We start from the raw sequence: 13,181 nt of genomic DNA on the forward strand, positions 1-13,181 counted from the left end.
ACAGAATGAAATGCAGAATCAGAGCCAGAAAACAAAGAATGAACAATTAGCCGGCACTGATACAAATATAATAAATGAAAAATAAATCAATAATATTACCGAGCAACGCTGCTGCGGAGGCAGGGCTGTAATCCAAGTACTCCAGGGCTGCACTGCCTGTTTTAAACTTTGGACCCTCTTCCTGAGGATTCCCTTATACACCAGGTAAGTCCTTCTGAGCAGCATCTGCTGACACTTTAAATGCCTTCAAATTGCAGTGGGTACTGCCGGGTTTTCTTCACTCAGCCTTTCATTCAAAACCCTCTCTTTCATCCCCTGGTTGCACCAGGATGTCCTGTGAAATCACTCAGACTTGGGCTGTGGGCCTGTCTCTCTTCCCACCCAAGCTCAACATCTTTCCTTTCTGGTCACCCCAGAAGCCCCCTTATGGTGTCATTCGGAGGTCTGTATTTCCCACTTCTGCGGGCAGAAAGGCAAAAGTCCTGCAGGCTGTGGCCTCCTTTGTCGCAGAAGCCAGAATAAGGCATCCCATGGGAAAAAATAAGTAGCCCGACAACATGTTATTAGTCAGAAACCCTCATGCTGGTGAGCTTTCACACCTGAACACGTCGTTTTGCAACGTCAGTGTTTTCTCCAGACGGGAGCAGGCGTGCCCTCAGACGGGCCAGTAGCAGAGCTCAGCACAGGCATGACTGCTGCCCTAACCATAGCTGCTGTAGCCAGCCATCTTCCTCCGAGGAAAAGCCAGAGGAGGGGGGTGACACACATGTGCAGCCGAGGGAGCTCAGAGATATTTACGTGCAGTGCAATCAAGTCCTGAGCTCAGCAGTGGGGCTGAGGCACTGTGCTTCCTATTCATCCTTCACCCATTCCTGCTCTTGTCCTCTCCTTTCCCTGGCCTTGGACATACTTTCCCTACCTCTTCCTTTGTCTGCCCATCTACCCTACATCTCTCCCAGAGACACCTACATGACCCAGAGCCCAGCCTCTTCCCTCTCCATCACGGTCTGTCCTCCTACCCTTTCTCCCTCCCTTTCCTCCTTGTTGCCCACGTCCTGCCAAATCCCACCTCCACCTCTCTTCAGGGTAATAAGCCTTGAGGCCAGTCCACTCTTTGACACCTAATCCCCAGCTACCCCAAGGTAGCACCATCAATGGAGGGTAAGGTCCTTTAATACAAAAAAAATAAATAAATATATCAACAAGAGTAAAATGTTTGTAAACAAATTATTCTCAAGATGATCTCCAAGCTCATTTTTTCTCTTAGGGTTTTTGAATTCTGATGCTCATCATCACCATCATGCCGCTTCTCTGCTAATCTCACAATGCTACAAAAACACTTCAGCATACTACACATACAGACTGCCTGAGAACGGTCTGCCAGGCAAAACTGAAGTAAAGAACTACTAGTATCACATTAAACCCTTAGGGAATTAGGTTTGCACATTACACAATCCAAGACTTTTTAAAATAAATTTCAGAGAATATCTAATTTTAACTGGGATTTGATGTATTGCCTAATCTGCAGCAACCATTAAACTGTATCCTAACCCACTTCTTTACAGGAAGCTACCACGCTTTAGCCTGATGCGTTGCGATTCACTTTCCTTCGTCTCAGCGATAACTCTCACCCCAGAGGAGGACACTGATCCCACAAGAGAAGGGCCCTTTGCATCACAATATGAGGTGACAACAAGGGGAATATTGTTTTCATTAATTATCCTTCAAGTGGGGCAGTTTGTGAGTGGGCTACAGAACAACAGCCTCTTTACACAGTTTTTTTTTCTAATGAGAAATATCTAGGGTCAGTTTTATTAAGTATAGAAATGCTGTTGGAAATTTAAATAGTCTTGGAGATAATAGTACAAGGCCCTTCCATCTCCTAAAAAAGCATTATTGTTTCCTCATAAGCATGAATAGCAAAAAAATGCCTCACCGTGACTGGGCATGGTATCAAAAATAACATTTTGTTTCTATTCTTATCCCTTCGTTCTTTCAAGCTACACCCATCTGCAGATCAGCTGTTGGAACAGGAGACTTCACAGTCTAGGATTTCATACTGCGAATACCAGTAGTACATGCATGGTCACTGCTAACATTGGCTATGTGCCATTTTTATGAAAAGTCTTATACCTGTGCAAAGCCCACAGTGTTGGGTTTAGTGACACAAGTAGGATTATTTTTTTTTTCAGTATTGCCAATTCTAAAGATGCTGTCATAAATTTCAAGATTTCTGGTATTTTTTTATTAAAGCTCCAACCTGACAATAAAGTTAAAAATACTTTTAGCCATACATTTTTCTTTGGAAGGTTAAATTCCTGTTCCTTACAAATGCTGAAATAACGTTAAAATATTACCTAAGCACAAGCAGACGAAGTTCCCCATTAAACTGGCAGGGGAGATGGAGTTGCACAGCAACCATGACAGCATCTCATGACACAGGGGCAAATGCCATTCAGGCTAGTGGCACTGAAACAGGGAGGAGAATCTAAAATCTCCTTATATTCATCCCAGCCCCCTCTCTTAGGTTGCCTGTGCCTGAAAGAAGGGCACACACACTGTTCATATATCAGAAGGCCAAAAAAAAAAATATATATTCCCAGTGACATTCTTCTTTTAAAGGGCTTTTCATTTTGTAATCCATCTCATTATTTTTTCAGGGACCCGGCTCATTATTTTGAATGTCAGTTCTGGTAATTTTTACAGGCTACAGGCTTTGTCCTGTTAAATGGAACAGTCAAACTGTCTGCTTTTTCCCTCATTTTTGAGGAGTCCCGGAATTCCTCTCTAATATTTGTCATGTTCTGCAGTTTCATTTCTGTCAGGCGGGAATGGGCTGAAGTCGACCTTAGAGGAGACATGGAGCCTCCTCTGCTATGGCAAAATGCGAGATGTAGGCTGGAGCTTCACATACTGCTGTTTATGAGCGGGTTCTCGCTCCCTCCAGTGCTTTGCTTTGCTTCATGTACTGCTTAACAACACAGGAGCTGGCACGGAGCGGGGTGGTGGATTTCTCATTACAGGCATCCCACTTCTCATTGTAATGCAATCATTGTCTGTAGATACACAATGCCAGCACATGAGCTGCCAGCAAATGATTTTCCAATTATTGCTCAAGCAATTCTATGAAATTAAATTCAAGTATGATTTCATGTAACAGTTAAATTTTGTAACCACCTGTTTCCTTTCCATGAAGAACAGTATTTCATCTCTTCTTTCTGCTCTGTCATTTTCTATCTTAATTTTCCTGCAGTGTGTGTTTCGTATGGTGTCGATTTCCTCCTGGCATGATGAAATCTCTAAGCCATATATTGCAATGCAACTGGCAAAAGACCTTCATCCCTGGGAACATCTTCCAGGAAAACATGCTTTTTTGTACCATTTAGAAAGGACTCCCTCACCTACATCATTTTACAACTAACCTTTAACTGCTCCGGCGCAAGTTCAATGGGTAAATGGAGTGATTGCTCACTAGGAATCAAGGACAGGCATTGCTGTTACCTGTAAGGAGAACAGGTACACAGACATGTGTCTTGGCTACGTAACTATTCCATTGGCATAAAAGTAACTACCTGCAAATATTTTTTGCTCCTGTCAGGCAAAAACAATTTTACGTGTACAAATTGGTCTCCAGCAGCATTTCCCACGTTTTTACTTAGAACCAAGTCTTCTGTTTTATTTGAGACGCAGGAGTATAGGGCTACAGAAGTGACATCTTGGGCCATCAAATCTGGTCATCTACTATCACACATGGTCACATAATTAATCCATTTCAAAAATGATCAAGGTTCATCTAATGATACCTAGATCCATTTCCCTCCCCATTTCTGTTGGAATATTGTTCTAGGAATTCAGCGTGTAGATGGCTGGAAACTTTGTAACTTCCACTTTAAGCTTACTTATAGCCAGTTCGGAGCCATTTGTTCTCGTGGCAGCATTGTCCTTCAGCCTAAGCAGCTCTTCTGTTGTGTTGTATTTACATCACCTCCAGCGCTCTTGTGTGTCAGCTGGAGACTTGCGCAGATTAGAGGAAAAAGTGAGGCAGTACATGTTCAGGTATAATGCCCATATCCCTGCTTTGCTTTAAATGCCTTATGAAGTGAAAAAGTAACTAATTTTGTGTCATTAAAATGTAAATTATTCTTTCCTTAAGCAGGATGATCAATAGGGTTTTCACAATAGCTGTGCTAGTTGCATAACAAAGCACCCGCATTAGGCTTTATTATTTATTTAGTAGCTTTTATTATTTGTTATGCAAAACAAGTGCTTTAGTTACAACAGAAAAATAAGGGTATTGGAAAACCACGGCTAAATCTTCAGTCTGGATTTGTAGATTGGGAGGGAATGAGAAAGACAAGAGTGGGTGATGGGAGGGCACAGTTAAGAGAGTGTTAGGAAACTATCCCAAAGGATGAGAAAAAATCTCAGGTCACTTAATTAAAAGACCCCGAAAGGAAGGGAGACGAGGGTGGAAGGAGAGGCAGGAGTAAGGGCAAGAAGGAAAGAAAAAGGACGAGTGAAAAGCGGGACTCAAGGACATTGGGTCCAGCCATAATGAGAACGGCTGCTTGTCCCACAAAAGGCTGCAATTTTTTAGCCTCTGAAACCATTGTTATTATTGTAATCATGCCCATGGGAAGACGAATTTGTCAAATTCGCTGGATTCACATAGCATGCAGCCACAATTTCAGAAGTCACTGTGTCCCAGTGACATTGTACAGTTTAATAAAGTCTGGTGGTTCTAGCACTATTTATATAATGTCTATAAGGCTTCTGCCTATAATATATAATAGCTGTCAAACCCAAGACTTCTTTAGGTATGTGCTCCATTTCAGTTAACATTTCTGCATTGATTATTCTCCAGTAGTTTGGTGTGCTGATTTGGGTGGTTTTTTTTATGTGGAAAAGTTACTTTAAGGTATATGAAGAAGTTTTATGCTTTTGGAAAATCAGACCAGCAAGCATGGGACAGCGTACAGTTTTGCTAACAGGAGAACTAAATAATTTTCTATGAAAATGTTCCTGTGCTGACTGAGATTAACTTCTAAAGGAAAATCCCCACCTCGTCAATATTGGCATTGTTCTGGTAGGAGCTGAGTTAATAAACATGATAGTGTGAGGTCAGAGAGAGGGGTTCCTACATACTAAGCAGCCATGTCAATCATAAAAGTCGCTCTGCTCTCCCCACTGCTAATCTGTCACATGGAAAGACAATGCTGCTAGTAAAGTCCAAATCCTCTTAAATCCCAACATTAGATTGTAAAATAAAATTGAAGTCATCAAATTAAAGCGTGGGATGCACACAGAGCTGTAGAACATAACATTCTTACCACCCTGTTAGGCTAGACTGTGCTGTGCCATGGATGATTTACACGCAACGGTGTTATGAGGTGTAAATGAAGCTTCGTTATCGTATAGCTGATAAAGTCTGTACCCCAAAACTGTTTTAGAAAACCCATGCCTGACTTTACTGTAACGTGGCAACATATTCTGCAGTAGCCACGCTAAATATCTAACACCTGAAAGATAGTGAGCTCTTTTGCCTATGAATAGTTTATTGCACTGGGAAGACCAGTGTCACCTTTGTGTTTCCTTAATCTGCTTTCTGTTTCCTTCCCATAGAGCAAAGAACACAGGTACAGAGGAGATGGAAAAAAATTCCCTCAGAAAGCTGAATTATAGAAGTGCTATAGATTACTTCTGATGATTCGCCTGAGGGACACAGTAATGGTAACTCGTAATATAACCCAAAAAGGTGTGTGGAGCAGTGGAGGTGCCGGGGGGGAGTTGACCCCGTGCTCTGTCCCTCGGCACTCCGGCCAGGCTAGGAAGAGTCGGTATTGGAAGATCCCGAGTAGCGCAGCTGGCACGGGAGACAGCATTGCAAATAAATGTGCTGTTTTCACAGATACTTCGCTCCGGTTGCGTAAGCAGGCGAGGGCTTTTGGATGTGCCAGCTCATCCTGTCAGCTACTTGTTACCGAACGGAGGGGCTGGTAATCACCCCCAGAACAGCTGCACAAAGAGAGAGCGATCCAATCGCTTCAATTGTCTCTGTTTCATGATGCCCTAATGGCACAGTACCGCTCTCCAGCAGACACTCTGCCTTCGTCCCTGGTCACGTTTAACAATTAAATCTAGGTCAAGAGTTGAAACCAGGAAGAACTAATTGTCTGCACAACTGTAACATTTCTTGCACCGTGAAGATAAACAAAGACAGAAAAACAGATATTCTGAAAGGCTTGAGGAAATTCTTCCTCGGCATTTCATTGCACTGCGAGCACGAATAACAAAAATGGGGGGAGAAATGTAATTTGTGAATTTGCACAAGACTCCTCCCTAGAATTCCAAGTGGCTCTCTTGTCAAATTATGCAACACCTCCTAAATTCTTTGCATATTTTAAAAATATGAAGTAATCGGCTTTGTAACTCTTTCTGGCTAAATGCTCCGGCTCTACGTTTCAGAGCACCGCTCTACAAGCTTATCAAGGCAATTGGGAGTGTTTTCTGTAGCAGCAGGCAAAAAAAAAAGGAGTTACAGCGCCTTTGCTTTCCTGACCAATATATTCTACGTTCAGTGCCATGGATCAACATTACAGTTGAGTTCTATCATCTCCTGCGTCAAGCTCATATGGCTGAGATGCACTGAAAATATTAAAAGGAGAGGGAGGCAATTAATGCAGAAAAAAAAAAAGCCCAAACCTTAAATAAAACCATTCCACTTTCTATCACTTTGCTAAAATAAGCCTTTTGGCAGATGCTAATATTCTGAGCTGGCTGGCAGCCTGAAATGAGTTTGTAGGAATCAGGTAGCACGAATGGGTGGCTCGGAGAGAATGTGAAGCCTCTGGTGAAGTTATTTAAAATTTTCTTGGTGTCCCAGGAGTCTGCAGTGGGCCAGAGAAGATACGATCCTTGCCCCCAGAACATTAAATCAGCGCAGCAATGTATACAATGCAAAATCCAGGTTTCATAAAGAATGTGACTGCCAGGAACAGGATTCTCAGTATCATCACACAACACTGCTGCTCTTTCCAAGTGCATAGCCCCCTACAAAACCCAGTCCATGCAGAGATCATTCAAGGGTTGGGAGCGGATGAGTCACAGGCATCTGGGGGGTGACATTATGTGGGTTCTGATTTTAACTCTCGTTGCTTTTTCAGCAAACAAAATATACACAAGCTAATTTTATTGAGCACTGCTATAACAAACCCTTCTTGTTGACTGCTCTCTGCAGAGGGCTTCAAAATAAAAGTTATAGCTATTTAGCTGTTTTGCAGCTCAAAATAGTGCAACTGAGACTGATCTTGAATAAAGTGTAGTTGTTTGCTGAATATAACTTTGCCGTAACTGCTAACTTCCCAAAATACATGCACCTCTAAGAGCTGTTGTTATATCTCTACTGGCAATAGCATATATTTGCAGTATTGAGTAGTGTTGGGTTCCCTCCACAAGGTTCTAGTTCTCTCTGCAGTACTCAGAGGTTTAGACCGGTTATCCAGATACAGAGCCTCAGGCTACATATAGCATATATTGCATGCTGTCTGAGTTCAAAACAAATACCAAGGTAGTCATTTAAGCACGCAGCAAATATCTAAAAATAGGTTTGGACTCCTAAACTTATATGATTCATAGGTGGGCACGTCAACCTTCAACAACTCTGGCTTTATTTTCTATAACAACTCCCAGAGAATCAAATTTAGATCGAGGAGTCCGCAAGCACGAGCATCCTGACTAAGTATTATAAGGTGAACGATGATGGAAATCTACGTCACGCCTACCATCACCGGTAAATGCAGGATGGATTATCCCTCACTGTGAGAAGGACAAAGAGCTTCATGCTTACCACAGGGTGAGATAATTCCCAGAGCCAAACACTGCAGTGGAGGCAACACACGGGCCAGACCCTCACTGACCCTTCTATGACTTATCTGAGCATCCATACCCTATGCCAAGCGTGCTGTTTTAGTAAAATGGGGACCCTAAGATCTAGTTCCAGGTGAGCTTCCAAATTCTTTTCAGGAAGGGCAGGACTGGCCTCTGGGAGCATTTAACAGCACAAACCAGTTTTGCCTCCTGTACAGCATATTTCCATGTTTTCAGTGCAGTATATAGGGAAAAGGAATACCAATGTCATATAATAGGCACATCTTGCTTCTTACCCATTAATTGCCAGGAGCAGTTCTAAACTCATTTTATACAGAGAGCGGTTTATATTTATGTGAGATTAACTTGACCTTGATTTTATTAAATTTGGAAATATGACAAAACAGCCTACACCACCACTTCTCAGAAGTGTTTGTGAAGTACTTTAAACATTTACAGCACACTAAATGCTAAATGTTAAACATCATGATGTCAGGCAAAGTGCTGTTGGTGCCATAGTGAAAATGGCAGCGTTATAACATTCTCCATGTACTGGAACCAATCACTAAAATATTCTTGTTTGTTTCTGCGTAGCACAACTAAAAGTGACTGGCAACACACAGATGCATCTAGCCCAGTATCTAGAGAATAAAGACAAGTTTTTCCAATTACTCCTGACTTAAAGTTGCCTTACTGTGGAGAGTTTTCTTCATTGTAAAGTACTACTCAAAATTATACGCCGTGTTAGAGGTGCCAGGTAAACCTCTGTTACTGGTGTGTGATACAAATGAGAAACAATGAGCTTTGCTTAGTGCTCCATTGGAATACTGCTTACTCTGCTTCAGATTAATTTGCATTTAGGTGTGAGAATTTTACAAATGTGATATGACAGCTCAAAATATTCCTTTTCCCGCATAGACAAATGTCAGGAAAATTATCCATCTTCATTCAGAGCAGCACCCAACTGCACTGTTGCCTCCAATAAGATGATGTCTGATGTCATTCAAACAAACAGATGCATTCTTTCCTTTCCCAGGGTGAAAGAAGAAATGTTTGTAAGTGACAACATATTTATCACTCTGCTAGTGCTAGTTTCATCCTTCTATCCTATTATTTTTCTCAAACTGTTCAGGTACACCAGTTTGAAACCTTGCTTAATAAACATTTATGTTTAATCCATCCAAATATTACTGGGGTCTTACCAAGGAATTTCCACAATTAAATAAATGTTATTTAATAAATTAATAAATGTTATTATTAAATGAATGCTATGTGCCATGTTATTACTTATTTGTTTAGCATCCTAAAGAACACAGCTGTCCTGAACCTGGATCAATAATAATTCCTTAATGAAAATGCAGGTCACAAACAGAATGCCCAGCCAGAAACAACTGCCTTCTAAGCTAATCTTCCTTACAGATGAGTAAATTTACTGCACAACCTGTTAAACAAATACCATCATGTTTGCTTTCCACAATGCAAGAAAGAGAAAAGCCGAGAAGCATTCCCAGGCACAAATAAAACACAGAAATTATTTTTTAAACAATTGTAAAAGCAATAATATAGTGTTTTGCATCTTTGACTACCTATATGAAGCAATTAACGGTGCACAGTAAACTGAATGACAACTAAATACTGCAGATTATTTGCTGCTGTTTGTGCCTGTGCAATGCAATTCTGATTCTCTGCATATGTCCCGTCCCATCAGGTCATATCAAATCATGTTTTGTCAGTGTTTATTAATTCAGCCTAAATCCAGTCACATGACACACACTTCAATGCACTTAGTATTAAAAAACACTTCCCGTAATTTCAGTTATTTTTTGATGTGAACAGATACATCCAATTACCCAGGGACTTGCATGTCAAGTTTATTGCATCTCAAGCATGTTTTTAGTTAAGGTGTCGAGTAGTTGCTTACAATATTATTCTCCTTTACTTTTAAACTGCAACCCACAAACTACAGAGGGGTTGATGTCCTCTTAGTGAGAGAAGTGACTTGAGCTAATGCTAATGGGAATTATTGAGGCGTAGCATTAAAGTTTTAGACAGCCTCAACTTTCCAACAAGACTAAGAAGTACTGCTGTGCCACTTATAGACTACTTTGTGAAAAGTAAAAACTTAACAAAGGAACATAGGCAAATTTTCCTTCTACCCTCCTATGATTAGGTCTCATTTCAGTTGTACACATGGGACAACAAAAAATTAAATATGTACATTATGTTCTGTAAGCATAGTTACATCCTGAAAAACAGGGAGTCGGGGAAAGAAGAGGATGAGAAAAAAATAAAGTTAACTGGTTTACCTGATACTGTACAACACTTTTCCAGTTTTAGAAATCCTCAGCAACTTGTTGTCTGTCGTGACATCATGGAAGTTTGCTCCCTTCTCATTGGCAAAGAATAGATCTGGCTTCCAAATAGAGTCCAACATAGAGGGATCCAAATCCAGGGAATCATCAGGATATTCGCTGTAAGCCAGACGTGAGTCATTCCACTGCTGCCTCAAAAAAATGTTCACTCTGTAGTCCTACAGAAATGCCATGTAAAAAGGTTACTAAGTCACTTCCCAAAACTGGAAGCCCACTTTAGCTTTCTTTATGCTCTTAGACTTACTACAGTACCAGTGTTACATCAAACATTTATGTTATCCTTTGAACAGAAGAGTCGTCATTTGAAAATAAAGCAGTCTGGATGCTGTGTTGAAGCAAACAAACAGAACTGGTACATTTTCCAAATCAAAATCACTTCAGTGATGAAAAAAATATTAACTGCAACCTCCAATATTAAATATAGCCCTCTTTCAAATGCTCAAATTAACTTAGAGGTACTTAGAAAGTCAAAAAGCATCACAGCTAGATATATAAAATTTCAACTAAGATTCTATAAAACTAGTAATTTAAATAAATTGCTTCCAATATGTAAATCAATTATTTCTAATGTACTTATGAATAGTTGCTAATTCCAGTGAAGCCAGATTTGTATAGAAGAAATTAAATCAGCACTTCTTATTTACTGTTTGTATCCTTCTTCTATCCACCATATGCTTTTCTCTGTATGTTCCTTCATTCACTCCTCCCTCTCTGCATCCCATTAAAATTGCTCTAATTGCATTCCTCTGCTCAGTGGTCTGCTAGTCACAACTGGGAAAGGCAGCAATTACTTAGAGGTTCATTTAGAACCAACGCTAACGCTGTGTCAAGAACTGGCTATTAAAGGGGAGCGTGAAAAGAGCTTTTAGGGTCTAAACTCTCTGGAGGGAATGGAAAGATGCTAATGCTTATTATCCTTATCCTGAATTTCTAAAGTCAGCAAATAAGAACTTCATCTCTCCCAGCTTTCCCTTCTATTATAGCATATTTACCTGAAATTACTACATTGAACTTGCTTGTGAACACTCTCTTAGAAACACATCTACACTTTGTCTAAAAGGAAAGTATTTAATAATATTTATATTGATTATATTATCTGAAGAAATATGCTATCAAGTAATTCTGCCAACTGTACAAACCCCTGACATTTAGGACGTGCTTTAATTGCAGTACATTAAAATGGCAGCATTGTGTTTTTGACTTGGAAAATGTATGAGCTGACCTGGGTTTAGTTAGGCCACTGAACTGCGTAGTCTAAAGAACTTATCATCCTTGAAATATAAATAAATATTTCACTCTAATTAGAGCTGCAGAAAGCAGCTCACCCAATATGCAGGCTCTGTGAATGAGTCCCTCCGAGCCTCAGCATTTCCCGCCCTTCGCTCAGCAGACTGGTGACGAGGTGTGCTGCTGCCCCAACTGAACGTTTCCGGCATCCAAATTGATGCAGCTTTTTAACCCAGTGGGATGATGCTTTACAATCTCACTAGGAACTTGGTTTTTCGTGCTTTCTTTATCATTTTCATGTTTCTGTTGGGTAGATGCGAGTTGAAACAGGAATGTCTACTAATCAGAGCAAAACAGGTCTTAAGAGGGGTCTTAAGAACAGCGCACTTATTAAAGATACTTACAAAAGCCTGTGGCTGTTTTTCACAAGCCACTGTACTTTTTGTGATGGTGGTGTTTCATACAGCTTAAGATCAAATAGCTACTTGCCGTCCCGAGCTTATAAAATATCATCACATCTTGTGAGGATACGCTAACCCCAAGCATACTTTCCCTTGTTTCTTGGTCTTAGAAACTGAGAGTGTCTTATAAGTTTATATGGGACAGTTTTATTTCTAAGTCCAGGAAAGCACTTGATTTTCATTTTGCAGAAAAGAAGGCAGGAGCTGTCATCAGCAACTGCTGATAGAATAAAATTGCTGCAACTAGTTACGCAACTGCCTTTAATTTTTGTTTGGAATAAGATATATATAATGTAGTCTATAGAAAGCAGAGGGATTTTTTTCCCGTGGCGCAGAAATCATAAATAAGTCAAATCAGTAAATTGTTTAGAAATATCTAAAAATAAACGTGCTTTCACAAACTTCAGTAGTTGGTGATTTACATAACAAAAATGAGTCTGAAAAATCTTCATTCATAGAAGAGCTTGCCTATGATGATATATATTATACCAAAAGCATAACTAATGACAATAGGATTACACTATCTTTTTCAATGTTTACCTTCATAAATATACCAGAGCCATCACCCCAATACACTTAGAAATGCTTGCTTTCTGCAAGCTTTAATGTTAGAAGGAAAACAGCACTGAAATCTTTGTTTATGTCTGATAGACTTTGCAAATATGTGTATAAATATATATATTATAAGAAGAAATAAAAATTGAAATATAACATTTACATCACAAAACCATCTTTACTTTTTTCTTCTGTGCTTGTGGTATAAGTAGTTGAGAGAGATGTGTGTTTACACAGTCAGAGCTAATCACGTGCAGAATTTTGAATTTATTTTTCCGGTGCTAGCATTGTAACTCTCTTCTGAAGAAAAATTCTCCCGAGAACGGTATCACAACATGGAGCAGACCACACTGTGTATGTTGCGAATTCCTGAGGGTAGAAGTGGGTGGACTGTAGTAATGCACTCCTACACGACCACGAGTACACCTGCTCCACAAATTCTTTCTGACAGCTCCACAGCTCTGAACGAGGAGTGTGGACCTGAAGATTTAATCTCAGTTGCAACACTGGTGCCAGCTATAGCTGAAGGCAACTCAGATAAACAGATTTCCTCTGTTCTCAAGCCATACGATCAGCGTAACACTAACATACTAAAGGAATATTCATCTGATTAGTTTTAGTAGATTTATCTGAAGATTTAGGACTCAATCCACTGATATACTTAGTTTGTTATAGGACTCTAGACAGGAATGATCTTCCA

General features: G+C 40.2%; 1 protein-coding gene across 2 annotated transcripts in view; it reads right to left on the bottom strand.

The window, feature by feature from the left end:
* GLRA2 (glycine receptor alpha 2) overlaps positions 1 to 13,181 on the bottom strand; it is a gene marked incomplete at both ends in the record, with an annotated part of 134,352 nt that overhangs the window by 96,044 nt on the left and 25,127 nt on the right. For both annotated transcript variants that reach the window (XM_082483790.1, XM_082483791.1), the window contains one exon: positions 10,173 to 10,396. In XM_082483790.1, the coding sequence (XP_082339916.1) occupies positions 10,173 to 10,396 (224 nt within the window). The remainder of the gene's footprint in view (positions 1 to 10,172; positions 10,397 to 13,181) is intronic.

The sequence above is a fragment of the Vanellus vanellus genome (assembly GCF_965231255.1).
Source record: "Vanellus vanellus genome assembly, chromosome: 1".
Lineage (NCBI taxonomy): Eukaryota > Metazoa > Chordata > Aves > Charadriiformes > Charadriidae > Vanellus > Vanellus vanellus.